At 53.2% G+C, this 21,030-nt stretch overlaps 2 protein-coding genes across 2 annotated transcripts; both read right to left on the bottom strand.

Annotated features, from left to right (window-relative positions):
• Positions 1–1,123: 1,123 nt before the first annotated feature.
• ETH_00019570 (SWIM zinc finger domain-containing protein, putative) lies at positions 1,124–14,922 on the bottom strand (the record flags this gene model as incomplete). Its single annotated transcript, XM_013375774.1, has 6 exons — positions 1,124–1,184; positions 1,403–1,464; positions 1,732–1,857; positions 1,995–2,193; positions 2,384–13,249; positions 13,718–14,922. 6 exons carry the CDS (start codon positions 14,920–14,922, stop codon positions 1,124–1,126), a joined length of 12,519 nt encoding a protein of 4,172 aa, XP_013231228.1.
• Positions 14,923–17,301: 2,379 nt separating this feature from the next.
• ETH_00019565 (uncharacterized protein) lies at positions 17,302–20,462 on the bottom strand (the record flags this gene model as incomplete). Its single annotated transcript, XM_013375773.1, has 2 exons — positions 17,302–18,611; positions 18,827–20,462. 2 exons carry the CDS (start codon positions 20,460–20,462, stop codon positions 17,302–17,304), a joined length of 2,946 nt encoding a protein of 981 aa, XP_013231227.1.
• Between the last annotated feature and the right edge of the window lie 568 nt (positions 20,463–21,030).

Here is a 21,030-nt window from a genome sequence, read left to right as displayed (position 1 = left end):
GTTTCAAAGTAATGTGAAGCATTCAACCGTTGAAGGAACGACTGAACAGTGGAGATTTCACGGTACATCCGTGCAAACTATGGGGTAGTTGTGTGCAGCAGGATGGCCTCCCAAGTTACATACCTCAGGATTCCTTGTCTTGAGGCACCGCATGCCGTTGCATTGTTGTGACTACCTTACAAGAGTTCACAGACCAAGAAACCGGGAACTCTGCGAGCTAAATCCGTCAGCCGTTTTGACGGCAACGTGCAGCACAAGGCCAATCTAGTTCAGAACACAAAATGCTTATACATGAGACCCCTTCTTCACCAGCTTGCCGCAAAAAACAGCGTGGGCTGAACTGACGTGAAGTCGAAGCAACACGTTTCAACCCACATTGCTCAAGCCTTTGAATGTAGGTATCTGTCACGACAACACCTGCGTTGTGAACCATTGTTGCAATTCCCCTAGAGCCGAATCCCTCGCCAGTACAGCTTGCAATTGAAGAGGACTATTGCCTTTTGCTTAAGAGCACCCCGATAAGCAAAAATAGCTATGCTCGGGGCTTTTTTTAGCCGGAAGATTCGTGGCTCAGCGAAACATAAAAGCCCTCCTAATCCTACTAGGGTCTCCTCCGGGGTAACTGCGCATAGAATTCACTTTATTTGCGGCAGTTTCATTTTTGGTCTGGCTAGAATAGGAAGATCAGTCAAAGCCTCTACTGCAGTCCCTATAGACGCCAAGTGTCTGGCAACACAGTCTACATCAATGTCTTAAGGACATACTTGAAAACCACTATAGCTTCCCGTCTGCTGCATTTAGTATGGGCTGCTACCCATTCATCGTAGGGCTTGAACCAGGCTGACGATGTCCCTAGTTCACCTTGTTTGAAGAAGCAAACTACCAACCACTTACCCATACTAAGGGAGTCAAAATGAATATGGCAGTAAGCCACTGTAGCTCCCCGTCTGCTGCACTTAGTATAGGCTGTTACCCATTCACCATAGGGCTTGAATCAGGCTGACGATGTCCCTAGTTCACCTTGTTTGAAGAAGCAAACTACCAACCACTTACCCATACTAAGGGAGTCAAAATGAATATGGTAGTGCTCACAAAAGACTTCGAAACACACTTGTCCTCCTCATTAAATCGCTATGCACATGCCGATGCGCTTATGCTTCCACTGCATGTACGGATTGACAATGCTGAACAGCAATGCCACAGCACCCGGAGAAACCTTGAAATTGTTGATACGACTGGCAATCCCCACGACCTTGTGAACGTGTTGAGATCTTGGACGCGGAAGACGGCCGCACAGAGGTCGTGCCCTGCGTGCTGCCTAGTCGCTGCCAAGCGAATGTGATACAGTGTCTGCAGAGCAAAATGCTGTGATATCGACAAGTGATGTTGGGTGGGTACTCACCGAAAGATCTGTGGCTGTGAGGAGTTTGCTTCAAGGACCCGGTATATATGAAAGTTATCTCCCTGGAAACAAGTGAAGGCCCTTGCTTACAATTATTGACCAAGCAGACAAACGTACAATAGAGACACCGCGCACCGGAAAACTGAATGACCCGTAAGTGTCTTTACTAAGGGAACTTGCAAGATTACCCGTAAAAATTGAGCTGCACACAGGGGACCAATCAAGCTAAGTTTTGCAACCCTCGACTGACGCACGACGTCCAGTGGCAATGAAAACAAAAATGCAAGTCCACGAATGCAAATAAAAAGGGCCCAAAGCAACTCCCTTACATGCTGCTGAGCCAAGTTCCACTCTCTGTGTGATATCTCAAAGTAGTACTTGTTTGCTGTCGTGCTGCTCTTGACCTCCACGAACGTCATACGTGGGGGAGCAGAGGTTCCCACGGGAGGGTACTCCTGCAACATCAACAAGGATGCTGTAAATAGTCATAAACTGGCCAAAAAAGTCAGGCAGTCAGCTTTCAGCTATTCCAGAGGACAGGCGCGGTTGCCGAGATGCTCTATTGGCATCTTTTTCACCTGGAAACAATTACCTTGATGAGTATGTCGTAGCTCTGTCCGCTTTCTTGCTCCTCATTCAGCCACAACACCTGTACGGTCTTATCTGCTATCTCTTGCTGCATCTGCCTTAGCAGATACTGGTACACTAGCGCCTCTCCCCTTCTCGCAGCGACAGCAGACGCTGCACTCGACGAGCTTGTTGCAACAAAAGGCGCAGCAGCATCTCGATCCCTATTAGACACAGTAAAGCACGAAAAAAGCTTTAATTTCACTCATTAGCATGAAGCATTACGGCCTCTCGAGCAGGCCTGGCCAGCCCACTTCACTTCTGCATTTGCCCCTGCCTCTTTCCGCTACACTAGCGCAGGCCCAAGTAGTGTGACTGCGTCCCATATTCTATGCTTGCTCGTGCGCTCCTCACTGGGGACTGATATCAACCGCCTGTGCATCAAAGTCTCCAAGAGCCACGTGACTGTCTCTGTTGTGGGCTTGCTGGAAACTTTCCTCCAGGCACTGCCTCTGGCCTTCCGCCAAGCGTACGTTGTGCAAATCGCTTCTTCCATTGTCGTTACCCGAACAGTGAAGTGAGCTGAAAAGGGCTTCTTCTGGAGTTATCACAGTCATGCGGGGACAATCTTCTACCCACCGCTCTGCCGCCGAAGTCATATTTCGCTCACCCCACCCCTCTGAATGTAGTTCCTCCACAACACTGTCGCCGCTGCTAATGCTGCCAACGCTACTACCTCTTGACTCGGTGATCTTCTCTGCTGCGCGCACTTCCTCCCCATCACATCTCTGTACACCCGATGGTACACCTTTTGGCGAGGTACTTGTCCTTTCAGCGCGCACGTCCGCAAGTGAAAACCCCTCCACGCCAGTCTCACCTACGACGCCAATTAATTGTGCCTTTGGCTGTACTACGCTTCCTGCCTCTTCTGCAGCGTCCTCTGACTCTCCGTCGTACACCGTTGCCGAACCGTCCACCGATGCACCGTCAGTCGCCACAAGGACAAACCACGCGTCCCTCAGAAGCCAAGTTGAACCTTTCATCGAACGTTTTGAAGACCCTAGCAGTTCAACAGCGGCTGCGGACTCGTCCTTGAGCAGACGCAGAAGCACACGATTTCCCGGCGTCACAGCATCTCCAGATCCAGCACTGACAGCACATGCAGCAGCTAAACTACTACTGCGAGGCCGTTTCATTTCTTCCAAGCCAGCAACGCATTGCTGCTGTGATTCCACAGTGTCAAGTGGCCCATACCAAAGGCCTTCAGCCCTCAAGCAATCCTCCACAGCAGTCCCTAGAACAACAGTCATTACAACAGCAGTTAGTCTGCAGCATAATTCGCTGCTGCACGGCAGCAGCCTTTGCAACCACTGCAGGAAGCCGCCCTCTGGTGGCCTCATGAGCCACTGCAGAAGTCGGTGCTGAAGCTTTGAATAAAATAGTACAAGGAAGGAGGCAAGGCAGTCGTCTCTTTGTCCCTTAAGAGAGAAAAGCCGTGATAGCTCTCCGAAAACCTCTCCAGGAAACGATGGTAGCAACTGTTCTTGCAGTTCGTCCACAGGCACCGAAGCAAATATCTTGGATAATTCCTTGCAACCGTTGGTCCTGCAGTCTGTACTTTCCAGCCGCAGTATAGCAGTGCCCAGCGCCTCTTCTGCCACATTCCAAGCCAAGAAAAAGGAACTACCAAGTGTACATGAGTCCGCTGATTCCCACCTGTTCTCAAGGTCGAGGCCCTTATCACTGACGCCGGTGCGACTGTCAGTGTGGCTGTTGCCAGAGGGCAACTCGTCGTCTCCTTCGAGTACGCTCTCCCACTGCAGCGCAGCGGGACAGGGGGTCCACGGACCTGTCGCCCCTGACTCGACGAAACAAACCCTGCTGCGGAGGTTCTTGCAGAGCAACAGTACAAGCCGGCGGAGTTGCTCCAGCCACATAATTTTCCCCCGCTCCTCTGGTAACATTGCGGCTACTTTCTCCACACTCGTGTCCCGACTCTGGCGAGCAGCCAGCCATTGCTGCTGCAGCAAGACATAGCGGTTGGGATCACGGCAAAGCAGGTAACGCCTAACAGCCGGTAAAAGCACCGCAAGCACCCTCTGCTTCAATCCCTTTAGAACCACCCCTTCCACACGTTCTCTGCACTCCTGTTGTGGACCTCCCAACGATATGATCTCAAACACATCGCCAGTTGAAGCCAGTGGCATAAGAGGCGCAGTTGTAAGCTGCGAAACGCAGACGGTGCTGAGGGGCTGGATACCGAGTCGGCACTGCAGTAGGTCCAGCCACGCACGCAGCACATTCCTCCTGCCCTGAAGTTGTCGCTGGGACAGACGATCCACGCAGAACCGACAAAGTGCACAGAGCTTGTTTCCATCCTTTGGAAAGCAGTCTGTCGAAGCTGCAGAGACAACTAGATCGGACCAACTGCACGTTGCCTCACAATACCACACAACGGCGGGATACGTGTGTAGCTCTAATGCTTCGCCTGCGCCGGAAGTAGATGCGTATTCACCTCTACACCACCGTTGGTTACGTGACTTATCCTCTCTTGCCTTCCCTTCCGCAAGGGCTTCTGCGCCAGCCTGTAATTGCTTCCACAGCATGCAATCTCTCGGCGTCAGTCGCAGCCACATAGGACTTCCTAAGGGAAGAAGACTTAGTCGAAGCACGCTGCTCACCGCATCAGCGGCAGCCCTTGCAGAACTGGATGTGGCTGATACGGAAGCCAGCTGAAGGCATGGGACTACCGGCAATCCCTTAGCTACTGACGGTAGAGAGAGAAACTCGCTGCCACAGTGAGCGTCAATATGCAGCAGAAGAGCAACGACGTGCAGCAAGATGTCACTGATGTTGCAGTTGGCAGTGACAGCTTTCGCTTCTGCCGACTTTGCAAACGAACGAAGGGAGGCAGACGAGGGTGCAGAAGATGGTGAACTGCTATCAACTGTAGACTCGAAACGCCGCAGTTTGCAGGGTCTTGCAGGATCGCTGCACATATGTGATTGCGAAGTCCCAGTGGGCGCTGCTTTCACTACCGCTTCTGTCCCTGTTGCAGGTGCAACTCCACGGTCTCCACTGATGAGCGCTCTCCCATTTGTCAGCGCGGTTAGTGCTGAAACGCAGTCTTGTAGTGACGGGTACTCTGCTACATTCAAGGCACGCAGCAAAAATGTCTCTAGCTCTTCCAGTTGCTGCTGCAGAACAAACAGCTGCTGCTTTTCAAGGACGAGAGACGGTTCTTCACGATGAGTGTCAGCAAGCACAGTCCGATCAAACACCTCGGGAAACTGCTCTCTACACAAAAGCAGAGCAAGATCCTCCAGAGGCAAGCAACTTTGGAATGCCCTACGTGGGACCCCAACCGGCAGGCGGAAGAACAGATCAGATGGAAATTTCCACCAAATACAGCACCCCAACGTGGCAGAATATCCCGCAGTGGGCGATGGAAATGCTCCCCGAGATGCGGGCTGTGGAAGCAGCAGCCCGAAACTCACTGGGTATACACTCGAGACACCTCGTAGTTGTGTTGCTGTAGAGACTGGCGCTACACTTGGTGATGCTGATGTGGCCCCCATGTGCCAGCTGCGAGCGAGGTGCTGCAGTAAATGAAAAACGTCAGCAACGACTGCAGAGCAGCAGCAACAAAACAGGCACGCACTGTGACCTCCACCATGACGAAACTGACAACAGCGGCAGCAGGCACCCTCGCTGCAGTTCCTCTTGTTCATGTTGCTGCAACAGCGTCCCTCCCTGCACGCAGCGTCAGCTGCTGCTAAGAAGCACACTGCCACGGAGAGCAGCGACCCCTGACCAATACTGTCGTCGTCGGCAACAGATACTGCAGGCATTGTCGCTATGGCGAGGTTTGCCGCTGAAGTTTCCACTTGCTTCAAGTGAGAAGAGATTGACAACAACAACCTTGCAGCTGTCGCTCCGTTTGGCGCTGTGTGCACTCCAGCTTCTTCTGCGTGCGTATTGCCTGTCTCATACGTAGCCTTCGCTGGCATTTCCCTATCCTCTGCAATCCAATGCGCAGCAAAAGCTAAACAACCCGAATGCCACTGATGCCCCTCGAAAATATTTCCAGACTCCTCTGCTGCAGTGCCTGCTTCCGTATCCCCTGATGAGCTGCCACTATCCAGCGTGTTTAGGCAGTTCCCTGTGTAAGCTAAGCCTTCCAGAGCAGTGAAGCTGCTGTTATTCGAAAGCGATTGCTCTTCTTCCTTGTGGAGCTTTTGCTGCAACAAACGCTGCGCTAGTGGGTGTAGGTATTGCACGAGGCGTCCATATACCTGAATGCATTCGTCTGTTGAGGCTACTAGCTCATGGGGTTTCCGCAGGCCTATAAAACGCCAATACCATAGAGCCTTTCTGCTGCTGCTTGCGCTACTTCTGCATCTGAGACAATCGGGCGAAGATGCTCTCCTGTTCACTTCAGGTCCGGTGACAGGGGATTCAGAGGCACTACTGTTTATGCTGTCGCTCCTGCACGTATTGCTGCTTTGTTTGCAATCCATTGCCAAATTAAGGTAATGCTTCTTGTTCCTTTGGCGGCTGCTGCTGCTGGTCTTAATCACGCTGCCGGCTCCCTTGGGTGCCGGCACTTCCCTTATTTCCCTTTCGCTGTCGCTGCTAGTTGAACTGTTGCCTTGGGAGGGCGCCGGGTCTCCATCACAATCAATCTCGTAGAGATGTTCGTCTCCTTCCGTAACGTGCCCTGCTCTCATCAGTTCCGAAACAGGCATCGCATCACACGCAACTGCTGGCAGCCAGGCACTGCAACGCAGCTGCATCAACAATGAAGACGCTGCTGTCCCAGAACGGCCCGCCAGCCTAGTCACCCCTGGACCCAATCCTCCTGAAGCTTCACTAAAACGGCTCTTTCGCAGCTGCTGTAGCTGCTGCTTTGGCACTGCGGGATCTGTTGTGCCAGGAACAGCCAGCCTCCACCGCAGATGCTTAAAATGCCGCCAGTGGAGATGGGCTTCCGTTAGAGCCAGAACAAGTAGATGGATGGCAAGGCTCTCCGCCTTCTGTAGCTCCTCAGTAAGCGGAACCATGCGCTGCAGGGGTAGCCGCAGCAGCGTGTGAGATGCTGAAAGCGGGGCGTTGCTGCTACAGCAGGCCATCGCCGAAGTAGCAGCGGTAACGAGCCGCTCAAAATCCATACACACGAAGTCCTCCACTACAACCCAGATACCTGAAGAGACGATAGTTCCAAATTCGTCCCAGGGGTCGCCGATATGTTCAACCAGCTCCTCTTTTAGGGAAGCCACTGTTGTCTCGCTCCATCGACGCGACAACTGCACTACTAGCTCTTGTGTGTTGTTGCACTTTGAGCTTCCCTCAACTAGTGGGGCACCATCGACCGATGTAATCTTAAAGCGAGGCGGCTGGAGACTTCGCCCATGCTGCTCCGGCTTTTGCAGCTGCTGCCCCTGCAGTGCATCGATTTGCAACCAGTAAACAACCGAACATACGTGCAGCGGTCTTTGGAGTCCAACAAGCTTACAAAATTCTCCCCAGGTAGGCAGCGCGGTCACACTGCTATATGCGAACGAGAGGAACAAAGTATCTGGCAGCAGCTGTTTGTACAACAGAAGTAAAGCCTCTTGTTGCCGTTGCTCTTGCGAGTTACCCTTTCCATCACTCCAAAGGCATCTCAACGCAGCGGAACCCAAAGACACCCTATTTCCCATGTTTGTACAAACTGGCATCAGCAGCACGTGCTGCCGAACGCCACATCTGCTGTCGTCTGTTTCCATTAGAGCTGCGAGGTCGTGGCAGTGAGCGACGATGAAGTAAAGGCAGTCCACTAGCTGCTTCTCCGTCGCAGTATCTGCAAAACTAGGCGTTTGAAGCAACGGGAGAATACGCTGTTGCATCACCTCCCGCGGTCTCAGGAAATCCACGCCAAGGCACCGCAGACACCGTATGACACGGGACCTCTGCAACAACCTGCTCCCGGCCAGTTGTTGCATGTCCGTATCTGATAGTTCCTCCTTCCTCTCCCCCTCAAGACCATGACTGTGAGCCTGCTGCTTCTCGGAAGAAATTTCAAGCCATGGTTCCAGCACTTTAGGATGTATGTAAAGGACAAGTTGGTTCGCGATGTAGCCGTCAGTGCAGTCCTGAGCTTGTCCCTGGGAAAGAATATCCGTGCTGAAGGACTGAGCTAAAAGGCCCGCTACGCTGTCAGAACCGGCGTCCGGCGGGAGGCACAATGCCGTTTCCGCACTGTCTGCTGCTACGAAGCGACCGCAGAGTGTAGGAAGAAATGGAATTCCTTTCAAAGCCCCCAGGGCTGCCCGGTGCTGCGGGGTCTGTTGCTGCCGCATGCAAATGCTTTCAACAAGCAGCAGCAGCCGGCCGATCCATTGCGGTTGTAGAGGTCGAGTGTGATCCTGCCCCTTCTGTTCGGTCATTGAGGGCTCGAACTGCTGCATCGTCTCATGATGCTCTTGGTGTTGCAAGTTGACTAGACAGCGGAGAATCTCCACCACATCCCAAGGTGAGAAGTCCCTCACCCCCAGTTGGCGGAGCATAGCTGGCTGAAGATGCTTCAGTACTCTTGGGTGCACGTACGCCAAACCTAAAGCTTTGTTTAGAAGCCACGGCGGGACAGCCCATTCAGAGGTAGCTGGAAGGCCGCTGCTGGCGGCATTGCTTTGTGACGGTGTGACAGCTGCGGGCAGTTCCGACTCAGTGTATACGGCAGCATCGCAAGCAAGCACTGCACGTGTTGGGCAGCACCATATGAAGTCCTCTTCAATGTTTCGCGTGATTCGTTGCTGTTCTACAGAAGGCTTAACGGCTAAGAGACAGTCCAGATCTTTCACACAGGCTACTGCAGCAGATGCAGCCGATCCAATCATTTCTGCAGAACCACCCACAGCTGTGGTTGCATTCAAAAGAGGCACAAAGAGCAACAAAGACTCCTGTAGTTCGGGATGTGCAGACCGACACACTAAGAGAGCCGTGCATATTGCAGCAGGTAGCTGTTGCAGCAACCACAAGTTCCAGGCGTCTCCACACCTTAGATCCTCCCGTGACGCCGTCAGATTGAAAGCACCCTGCAGGATGAAGGGCAAACCAAAGCCCCTGACAGGGAGAAAGCAATGAAGAGGCCATCCGATGCCGTCATCGCTATTACTCGAGCTGTTACTGTTAGCACCTTTGCCTTCATCTGTAAGAGATTCAGGTGCGGCTGCCATCGGAGTTGGTGCAGCATATCCTTGTGGGTTTAGTGGCAAGGCCACGACAAGCGGCTCATCACTTGGTCCCGCCAGTGGTGCTTTCTCAACTGGGAAGTGCTGCACCAGTAGCCAGTGTTGGTGGTGCTTCTTCCAAGGAGACTTCTTTCCGCTGCAGTTGCTCCACATTTCACACAATGCCGGCGGCGCTGATTCCAAATGACGGCGACAAGATGTCAAGACAACGTGTTGTGCGTACTCTGGTAAAGCATATATGCGTTGCTGCTTCGGGGACTGCGCATCGTGTTGCGGTGGTTGCAGGGCTGATGAGTCTATAAACGGAAATGCGCGCTTTGATAACAAGAAACAGCTGTTAGTTGACTGGCTGCGGCAGGAGACACGGCGGACACGCCGCAGAAAGAGAAGGCAGTGTGGTTCTACGACGGAAAGGCGCTTAGGAAGGCAACTGTGGCCGCTTATCCACTCCTCTCTCAGCGCTGGTCTCACAGGCAGCCAAATCACCGTACGCCATACGCTCATAACATCTATTGCTCCCTCCCCAGACCCTGAATGCGGCGAAAAACTGCTGCAGCAGCAGTGGTCTCCACTGCTGCCGCCGCCACTACTTTCCGTACTTACGAGAAATGCCGGGTCCTGCGCTGCAAGGAGCGCACCCTGCAGCGCGTCAGCCGGTAAGTATTTGCAAGGCTCTCGTGACTCTAGTGGGTGAGGAAGTACAAATCCCAGACCGCTTCTGTCCGTGGCGGAGAACTTGATGGCCACTCCTGTGCAGGAAAAGATGTGGGGTTCATCTGCAAGGCTGAAAACAGACTTGAATCCCACTCCAAATCTTCCTATACGACGGATTTCTTTTTTTTCAGTGTGCTGGTTCCGTTGTTGCTGCTGCGGTGCTTTGGTGCTGCGTGCCACGTCGCATAAAGCACGAACGTCCACCGGCCGGAAGCCTCTTTCGTTATTGAAGACGCCCAAGCCTTCAGACAGCAATTCGAAGTGCAGAGAGGGTATGTTCAGAGCCGGCATCCTGAGTAGCAGTCGCTGTTGTCGCCTTGGCTCCAGCAGCAGCACACGAGGAGGCACCTGGAGTGGCAGAATATACGTATTGTCATCGGCGTTCTGCAGCAGTTCCAACTGTAGGTGACCCTCTGACGAATATAGATCGCCTGCAAGACGATTCAAAGCACGAGTCAGTCTCTCCCGTTGCTTCCTCATGACAGCGTCAACAACACTTTCTTCACGCGCATCATCCGTAGCAGTGTCATTACCACCGGCAAGCCCCACACCGAACTCCTCAATTCGCAGCCGCCTCACGAGAGCCTCAGGCGTCTCATCGCCCCACAGATCCGCTGCAGTGCCTACTGTCTCCCGACTTAGGACAGCCCGCTCTGCAACAACAGCAACTTTCTCAGAGGGCTTGCGACTGATAACTTCCTTTTCATGCTCACGATAGCTGGATGCAGTTGGCCTAAGTTGGCGAGGCAGCAGCAGTGCGTCGCCGTCTTCGAATACTGTGCCACAAGTACGAGCTTCTGCCGTTTCTGGTTCTGGCGTTGAAGGTGCTTGCTCTTTTGGAATGTCAGGTTGCTCCCCAACAGCAGCGCTATCACGTGTGCCAATGTGCCGCTGTTCCTTCTGTTGCTGCACCTCTTGCGACTGACTCTGCGATCTGTGTCCATGCTGTCGTTTTTCTATGTGGTCGTGTTGCTGGCGTAGTAACTTAACTGCGACCTCTGCCTCACTTGGGGGTAACAGCAATTGTGCGCAACGCTGTAGCGCCGTTCGAAGGATGCTAGATAGCGGAATGAAGGCTGCATGCGTCTGCAGCAGCCACAGTAGACCGGACTTTGCCTCCAAGGCATCGACTGGTGAAAAATCTTCAGACACCTGTAACTGCAACTGAAGCTGCTGCCAAAGGAATGAAGAAAAAAAAGTGAAAGCAGCATGAATGACGCCAGTTCCGTAGACCTCAGAGACTGGTGCCAGCAGCACAACGATGCTTGCATCAAGAAGGGCCCTGGGTGACTCAGCAAGAACTCTACAAAAAAACTTCCCCCAAGCCTGTTCCTGTCTCTCATGGACCTGAGTCTTTTGACTGGCATTCTTCTGATGTCGTTCTTGCAGGTAGTTGCGAATCTGCTGCTGCATAGCAGCTGGGCACGTATCAAAGGCGCACTCCCCACTACGGTGCCGCTGTTGCTGCGGCTGCCACAAGAGAGCTGCCAGGGCCGCCACAGCGACGGCTGCGTTTTTGCTACTAATGGCGTCCAAGAGCGTCTTCAAAGTGTTCTGAGTTGGCTTTTTGAGTCTTAAGATTCCTCCGCCCTCAAGGCCAACAAAAAAATTTCTGTCGAGCAAACTACTCTTGCACGTAGTGGAGCCATGACTTTTGCTGCTGCATTTTTCCCCAGTGAAAGCAAACGGCATGTTTCCGTGGCGGCAAATAAAGGCTTCAAGCCCTCCAAAGTGGGGCTCTAAGGCCTCACCCCAGTTGAGATATGTCAACAAGTCCACAAGCTCGGGAGCCGCATCAATCTGCTCAGCGACAGACTGCCAGGAGGGGACAATGCCATTTCCCGGTCGTTGCTGTTCGACGAACCGTCTGGAAGAGTTTGCATCCGACACCAGCAATTTTACACAACTCTCAAGATTAGCTGCTTCCTGTAGCTGTGGTTCCGCCTGCTGCTGACTCTTCTGGCAGATGGCAAGGCTTTTTGCAAGGCCTTCCGCTAACTGCCAAGGGCTACAGAGAGCCGCTGCCAAGCGAATGCAACTGCTGGATTGTCGCTGTAGCTCAGCAAAAGCTATGTCATTCGAAGCAGGAGAGAGCGGTCTGTCTCCCCACATGCTGGGCAGTGATGAAGTGGCAGAGATGGACCCTTCCATAAGTGGGGTGGGACTCTCTAGAGCGCCAGCCAATGCAGCTCGCACAGTAGATATAAACACTGTGAGGGCTGCAGCATCAGACAGAGCTTTGCAACGTTGTACTGAAGAAGCAAGAGACGGAGAGAAATGCAGCCGAATAACATATACACACGCCTCGAGAACCGACCGCATTTGTACTGAAGATCCGGCCCCTGCCGTTGCTGCTGCTGCCGCCGCAGTTTCCAGCACCAACAACGCAAAGTGCACGTAAACCTCAGGTGATGCTGCCTCTTCGATAAAATCAGTTCTAGTGTTTTCTTTGTGTGCTTGCTGACTTCGTAGCCGCAGCCCTTCTTCGACAGCAAGAGCAGCAGCATGCGCATCACTTCTATGCAGCAACTGCAGAAGAGTATGCACAACGGAAGGATCACTGGCCGGAAATACAGCTGCTTCGAGCTCAAACAAACGTTTAAGAGGATCATCTTCAGGTCCATTTGCTCCAACTGGGTGCTGCAGTTGAAGCCGGAGCTGCTCCATAAGACAAGCCATTGCCTCATCAGGGGGTAATGCACAGGCTTTCACTTGAGAACTATTTTCCTCTGCAGCGCTACTTGCAGACGAGCCATCCTGACCCGTCTGCTCGTGTGCTTTCTGCTGCGGTGCTTCTTGTTGCTCTCTCTGTTGGTTCTCCTGCGCTGGATTTGGTTGCACTCCTTGTTGCTGCGCTTGCTGCTGCTCCTCACTTCTCAGGTCATCTTCCTCATGTTCCTCTACTGGCCTGTTGGTCACAGTTGATGGTATCTGAGGGAGTGCTCCCTTTGCATTCTGGGCAAAGCGCATAAGCAGGCCGATTGCCAGCGCTGCTGCAGCACGAGCAGCAACTGAAGCGGGGAACCTCCGGAGCAAACGCCTCCACAGGTCGCGCAGTAATGACTCGCAGGTGAAGGGCTTGAGAGGCACGAACGCCTCAGTCGCGAGTGAGAGCAGCTGCTGCTTAATAAAGGCACTTATGGCGAGGCGAAGACTAAAATCTCGGTTCTGCACTTGATAGGGCAGCCGCTGGTGTTGCTGTTTCTCTGGTGGCTCTTGCTGCTGGTCTTGCCGTAACTGCCACACAGCAACAGCCAACAAGTGCGAACACAACGGATCGCGGCTAGGGCAGCTACACTCACAAACTGCTGCGTCCACTATTCGGCAATTGCTCCTGCAAAAGCACGCAACAGTATGACCCGCAGAAGCTAGGCTGTTCTCACGTCATTCCAGGCACCGCTTATTCCTAGCGAAACCTCTCACAGCGGCCCGTTTCCTAAAATATCGCTGCGCACGCTTTTCGTCTGTGTTCCTAAGAACTCCCCCATTCACCCATTTACATGTGTTCCAGCTCATCTTGCTTTTATCTAAAGTGCCTGCAGTCAGCTGCTCCCTTCAGATGCACTTTTCCACTTCTAGACGTCTAGAAATTGGCAGCTCGCAGCCTCGCCCTAGCATTTGCAGCATCAGGCTGCGAGGAAGTAGAGAGAAACTGACTGCGGCTCATTTGTGAATTCACTAATATGGCGCTCCACAAGTGAACGCGGACAGAGCTGTGTTTGGCTTCACTACTGACGAAGAGCACACGCAAACAAATGAACACAAATCACTGTGCAAGGGCGCTGTGCGACGGCCATCTTACGTGTCAGAGTCCACAATGAATGTATCCGGGTCCGTTTCGCAAGGCCGCACGCCATCTTCTTCTGCAGCAAATCTTAGTGCCTTCTGTAGGCGTCCGTCCTTCCAGCGAATCAAATGATGAAATTCGGGGAGCAAACGATCAATATTCATATTGAACCAACTAGAATTTCTGTTTTCAACGCTTTTATTGCCCGCGCAGCTACTACTACTGCTACTGCTACTGCTGCTGCTACTGCTACTGCTCGTACTCCTCTTGTTGTGGATGGTCGCGGTTTGACTATCAGTACGAGGGCCAGAAGCGTTCATGGCGGGTTCTGGCGAACCCTGAGACCTCCCACCGTTGGCCCTTCGTAGCCGTTGCTCCTCCAAGCTCCGGTTGCGCTGCTGCTCCTGCTGTTCCCGCTGCTGCGATAGCTTGTCGGGGTGTTGAAATTGTTGCAGACGTTCTTGGTGTCCTTGTGGCCGTTGCTGGTGTGGCTGTTGCTCTTGGGATCGCTCTCGATCCTGATATGGCATTTGCACTTGCTGCTGCTGTACATAGTGCTGTTGCTGCGGCTGCAGCCTTGACAGTTCGCGTCGCTGTTGCGCACACTCGGTTTTCCGCTCATGGTGCTCCTGAAGTGAAGCTGTCTCCCTTTCTGAATCGCTGCTGCTGCTAAGAACGATCTCTTCCTGAGGCCTCCTTTGTAAGTTTTCGTGGTTGCGTGGATTCGATATGCCGGCAGCTGATAAAGGTGTCACCCTCGAATTCGACGGCAATCGTCTTCCAGAAAAGCCACGTCTGTATGGGTCCACCTGCGACGTCTCATCCGAATGCTTTGTCGCTATGTCTCCCTGGTATTCAGAGAGACTTCGACGTTGTTGCTGTATATGTTGTGGCTGTCGTTGTACGTGATCCATTTGGGGGACGTTGCCCGGGGTGGGTGGTGGGGGTGGCGGCGCTCGAAGTGGGCTAGGCTGGCTCTGCCAATGTGGATTGTGAAGCCCTGACAATCGATACAGCTGCCCGCGGTGTTGCATAGGATTGTAGATGGTCATGGGGGGATGGACTGGCCGGAAAGGAGGAAAAGCTTGGGGGTGCTGGCGTGGCCTGTGCGCAGAAGGGTCTTGATGGGGGGCGTTTAGCGCCCCCCCATAATGAAGCCCACTAGATTCCCTGTAGCCATGGCCCTGGGGTACGCTATGTTCGTCCCCTGTAGCCACCATTGTCCAACGCAGCGGGTGACACGCACACCCGCCCTTAAAGGAAGCGAAAGCTGGGATCCCCAGCTGTTCTGACGTTCTTCTCGTGCACACTTCATGTATTTCTTTTCATTTTTGAGCCAGTGTGGCCAAGGAGAGACTTAGGCTGTGCAGATGGATGGTGAGCATGGGAGATTTCGGACCTTGGTCCACAGAATCAGCTCACAGATGTCCGTCACGCAGGTGATTAAGGCCGCAATTGCAGTTTCAAAAAAGACAAAAGCCAAAACACGACGTCATCAAACATGTTTCTTGAAAATGCTCAGCAACAACCTAAAGAAGAAACTCTCTCCCCTTCCCACTCGTTCGATGAGGAAGTAGACCCATGATGGAACACTGCGTCATAACCAGCAACCCGCCAAAGAATTAGCGAAGAGCTGAAAGAAATGGATAAGTACATAATTTAAAAGTGTGTTTCGGCGTATGCTGTGTATTGATGAAAATTGACAAAGAAGTTACAGTGGCGCCTGCTGCACCTCCTTTTGCTCAATGCATGATGAATTTTGCTGTATTTGAACCTTTTGAGTAAATTTTTACTACATTTCGCCCAATTCGACGCGCTCACGCTTCGTCATTTCATTGCTCTCTTCCACTCCAGGTGCGACATTTTGAGGATAGCAGAAAAACTCGATGAAGCCCGCGAGACCATGGCGTTAGCTCCATGTAAGCTACATCCGTGAAAATAAACTATGCTGTAGTGGGCTTCTACTACGGTAGTAGAGGTATAGTTAAAGGTCACAATAAGGCCAAGAGACCACTGTAATCCGGGGAGATAGTACCTTAGGGAAAATCTGAAACGTAGGGCGCTAAAGTTTGAGTTAACGGTGCCCCGGTAGTCGACAGCAGGACGAGAGGTGGACCACGTAGCAAAGCAGTCCCCAACGGATCCTCCTCGCCCCTGAGTACCAGTCGCAGCCCAGTAAGTCCCCCAATGCACCGCGCTCATCACCATGTATGCGCATAATGCGCACTGCTTGCGCATAGTCGATACTTCCCAGGGGAAACTTCCCCGGTGTTCCGGGAAACGGACGCGAGCCCGTGAGAGATTTCTCGAAGGCTCTGCATAGCCAGCTTTGGTTCATAAAGGAGGCCCCCTTTCAAAGAAGGCCTTTCCAGAGTTTAGAGTGGTGTGTCCTTGTCAGAATCGTGCCTGCAAGGCGCTGCCAAACGCGCGCTCCCTCAGGAATCTGGGCACCAATTTGAGGCTCCTGGAGCTACAAGGCCCCCTGTCATGGGAAAATGGCCTCAGGGGAAAAGTTAGTAGGTAGCCCATGTCTCGAGCGGGTTGCCAAGGCCTACGGATTTTTGGACAATGCTGTGCCGCTAGGTCCTGATATGCACCGAGCATGTAAAACTTTTATTCCTTCACTCACGGCAGCACGCATACTGTACAGGTTTCTGGCTGCGCAACTGAGACCCTTGATACGTCATTGTGCCAATGGGAAGCTAAAGTGTGCGACAGCAGAGTGCCTAAGGAATGTCCTGTTACTGTTATTCAAAAGTAAGCTGCTGCACATAAGGGCAGAAGCTGCCACTAATGAGCCCTTAAGTATCTTGAAAGTACGCCCGGGCTGCTGAATATCCACAGACTGGTTTTAAATCACGGCTCAGTGGTTCATCTTTCAAAACCCAAATCCTGCCAGCATAGGCCAATTGCCTGACTTTGCTTTGGGAGAGGGCCGAATTTTTCCTCCTCTTGCTGTCACCCATTCAAATGCTGGCTCGCCACAATATTTGCAGAGGCCAGGCTACTTGCGGTTATTCGCCACTCCAGTTATCGTGGTCTCGAGTAGGGGTCAGGACAGTCAAGTAGAACGTAGTTTCTACAATTATCTCCTACATATGCCGACGGGCTTTATACAGCCCGTTGGTCATCCTCAGGATGCATTGCTGTTGCTGACCACTAAGCGCCTGAACCGCGCTATGTATGCCGTGTTGGTTCGTTGTAATTCCTACTGACACTACTATCTGCGCACCGCCTCGTTAATAGCAGAGAGCAAAGCCAACCAGACGGCGATACAAATATGCCCGTTTCTAGGACAAATGCACAAACAAACGGTACGTCAACAATGGCTGACAAAGTGCAGCTCCAGAGCCCGTTGGGGCAACTAGAAAACAAAGCTGCGGTGTACACCCGAATGTAAGAAAGCCCCAACGCCTCCTCTGGGTACGTACACATGACCAGCGTGAAGATCTCTCTCTGCGCCTTAAATTGTCCCTCTACACCATAACTCGCCAAACGAACTCCCGCTATTCGAGCCCGTACCGAACGCCAAATGAGTTCTAGGCGCGTTTAGGGCTCTGCTCAGAGCCACCTGTGCTTTTCAGGAGTCTTAGAGCAGACTAAATAGCTCTGGCAGCCTTTCTAGGGCCGCAACCGTTGTCAGTACAGTGCGCCAGGCTGTCACCCTCCACGTCAGTGTCTACCCCTTCATCGTCAAGGTGGAAAGCGAGCACAGGCGGCTGCTGTGGAGTTGATGGAGAGAGAGTCTCTGCGGGGCCAACTGGAGGGAGACCAAGAGGCGGAACTAAGGGGCGGCGGCTGCCCGCAACCTTGTTCGGGTCTATGTCCTCACCCCCCTCTGAGGCCACAACTCCATCGAAACTGTCCCCCTCATCTGAAGAACTGCCGCTAAGACTGCTGAGGCTCGCGGCCTCGGCGATTGGCCCACGAGCGGCCTCCGCAACAGGCTGTTCTTGTTGGGTCTGCATGGCCAACTCTTGCACACTCGACAGCAGGCGATGGACCGACTGTTGAAGCAACAAATCCGCAAGGGGGATCATTTCTATACGGCACGGCCTCAAGAACATGTCAGCTGTAATTGGCTCAACCTCTGCCTGCGGGCTGTCGGGAACAGAGCTGCTCGTGTTGCTGCTGACGCCATCTTGTTGGTGCTGAGTGGTGTCATGATGCTTCTTCGCCTTTAAACGCCTCCTGATACTCTTCTTTCTCTGTTGCTCTACTTTCTGCAGATGCCGTAGCTGTTTTTCCTGCTCTATCACCGGGGGCACAAGGCCGACAAGGCCCATTGTAGGGTGAACATGGACGTACTTTTGGGTCGATCTATGGTACAGTGGCATCACCCCTGCGTGTCTGTCCTTCGCCCTCACCAGGAACATGTTTTGCTTTTGTGGCCCCTTTTGTAGCAATAGCTGATTCATTGTTGAGTACGGCTCTGCACGACGCATGTCCACATTGGCCTTGTTGTTGCTGCTTTGGGTTGTACTGTTGCCGGTGCTGAAGCTTGGAGATGAACCTGGCATGGCACCCTCTGGGACGCGCGAGGATATGTATAAATTCGTAGAGGAAGAAACTGCCTTGCCCGTAACAGGGTTGCCAGTGGCGTCGATGCTTCTTTGGTACATAAACGCAACTAAGTCCCAGCCGCTCCAAGCGCCGCTGTTGTTGTCCGTGTCGGCGGAAGGTGTCGCCTGCCCCTGTTCACTGGCGTCGTCAGAGGCTGCGGAGCTCTTGGAGTCCTGAAGGGACCCCGCCTGAGTCCCCTCCACACTCAAGCCATGCTGCAGCGTCTGGTCCGGTGGCAGTTCCGCCTCATCTACAGCAGATGTTAGCCCCCAAAACATTGAAACGCAGATAGAGCGCAGCCAGTTGTCATCCTTAAGCAAGTGACGGACGCAAACTTGGAACACTCCTGAATCACAAACACCAACATGCAAAGGGCCCTAACAACACCAAAGACACTGAACAAGTCCGATTGCCGAGCACTTTCCCACGTGGGAAACATGAATGTGACAAATGCAAGAATTCGGGGCAGTCATCACTGCGAAAAGCTGAGACGCGTGAAGCCACGCCAAAAAATCAACAGTATATGTGAGCTCTGTTGCCGTTGCTGCTGCAGTGTCTCACCGGCTGTTTCTTTGGAGGCCATGACTCTGGCTCCATTCATTGCCTGGCTTTCCGTTACATCGCCAGCTGCGCTTGTGCTGCTAAAGAAACTACTCGCTGTGCTGTGGAAGCTTGGCAGCGTGTCCTGCTGCTGCTGCTGATTCTGCCGGACAACGTCAAGAAAAAAGTCTGTGCCCTCAACCTTTAGTACACACAGGAATGTAGAGTGCCAATATCCCCTATCGGGGTTGCTGCTGCAGCGGGTGAGTGCTGCTTCTGGGGTAGGCTCCCATTCTGGCCCCGAAGCAGCGCGCGCACTCATTCTGCTGTTGCCTGACCCCAAACTGAATGAGCCCAACATATTCAATGATCGCAGAGAAGCAACAAGTGCCTCTTCAATAGCCTTGTGCTGCTGGTGCTGCTCCTCTTCCTCGTGCACCCCCCGTCGCTGCCACCCTCTTGCAGATCCACGCGCTGATATAACCCCGTCACCAAACTTCCTCCTTGGGGTTTTCAGCGCACTGGAAGCCAACGAGACCCTGCACGTTAAGGACCCTCCCATGCGCGAAGTGCCACGGTCCCCCGACGTTGCCACGCAGAGCGACACTCCCGAGGCTCTTGAACTGGCATTGCGAGGGGCAGGTGCCGTTTCCTGCTGCAGGGCTCCTAAATTCAGAGGTGCCATACCTGGGATGGCGTTTGCCTTCATCTTCTGCTGTCGCTGCTGTTGCTGCTGCAGCTGAGGCTGCTGCAATTGTTGCGTCACTTGCTCCTGTGGAGATTGCCTGCCTGTGCAACGTGGATGCTGCAACTTTGATTGCCGAGGCTGTATTTTCATAGCAGTAAAATCGACAGGAGGCACCTCTGCTATTCTCCCAGGAATAGGCACGCTCCATCGGGGGCCTATGGGGCCTCTTGACGTAAAACAACCCGGTGGAACTACAGTAACACAGCGGCGAGACACATCCTTCCTCGGCGTAGCTCCGGCTGCTTCAGCCGCTGCAGCAACTGCAGCAGCTCGCTGGTGCTGCTGCCGGAGCAGCGTCTTGGCCATTCTTTCGTTAGCACAGCGGAAAGCCTCTTTCTGATTCCACAAGGAGTCTACCTGCTGTTGCAGCTGTTGCTTCTCGTGCAGCAGTTGCTGGATAAACTCAGCACATGCCTGCGCATCTGTGAGTGCGTCTGCTTGCCTCCCATCCTCTGAGCCACTGTAACCACCTTCCGCCGATGCACTTGTTTCTGGTGCTGGCACTGACGGCCGGGACGAGCAAGACACAGCTGCGACGACAGAAGGCAACCGCTGGCGGAGCAGTCCGGTGAAACTGCCGTCAGAGCTCTGCCGTTCAAACTGTTCTCGCAGTAGCTTCACAGTCCCCGGATTGGCCCCCACCTGCTCAGCTATTTTCAACCCTCTTGAAGATGTCGCTTCCTCTGCAGAATCTGCGTCTGATGCAGGATTTGCTGCAGTTGGTGTCGCTTCTTGGGGGCTGCTGCGGTTTGATGCGGCAGGCTTGCGACCACTCCAGTCTTCCGGCGATGAAACAGCGCTGTATACGGAGGGACTGGTGCCCGTTGAGGTCTGCTGCTGCTGCTGCTGCAATTCGGTGTTGCCTCCGGCGGCTGCAGCAGCAGCTTCCGCGTAAGTCATGCGTCGCATCCTGCCGGTATGTGGTGGGGCTCACCCCACGATGCGCACTCCAGGTGATCTGTGGGAAGTTGAGAGCGAGAGAAGACACGAATGGAAGGGACAAAACCTTTCAAAGACAAATAAATAAATGTATGGCTCCCTACAAAGTCTTCTGCTGCTGCAGCCGTAGTCCCAGACGACTCAGCGGAGAGGTCCGAAGCTGGAAAGCTCTGGCGCTGCTCCTTTTTCAGTAGCATTATTTGCAGCGACAGCATGCACATGTGGCTCACAGCAGCATTTGCTGTCGTTGTTGGTCATGCCGCCGTTGCTGCGTACTGTCGCCTGCGACTGCGCGGACAATGCCGCTAGCAGTTGCCTCCCCTTGGGTAGGCACTACTGCGAAAGCAGCAAAGCTGTTCATCTAGATGCTGAGGAATTCCCCGAGTTATCCATATATGACCAAGGAACTAAGCCAAATGGATAAAATGCCTCAAAACAACGAACAGAGGGCCCCATGGAGCAGCGTGGGTCGGTGCCGGCGGACGACAGACAAGCCGTGGCACCTCAGCGGTACTATTACCAAAGTGTCTTCTACTAA

The sequence above is a fragment of the Eimeria tenella genome, genomic scaffold, assembly GCF_000499545.2.
Source record: "Eimeria tenella Houghton genomic scaffold, Eth_scaff3, whole genome shotgun sequence".
Taxonomy (NCBI): domain Eukaryota; phylum Apicomplexa; class Conoidasida; order Eucoccidiorida; family Eimeriidae; genus Eimeria; species Eimeria tenella.
This window is presented reverse-complemented; position numbering and strand designations above follow the sequence as displayed.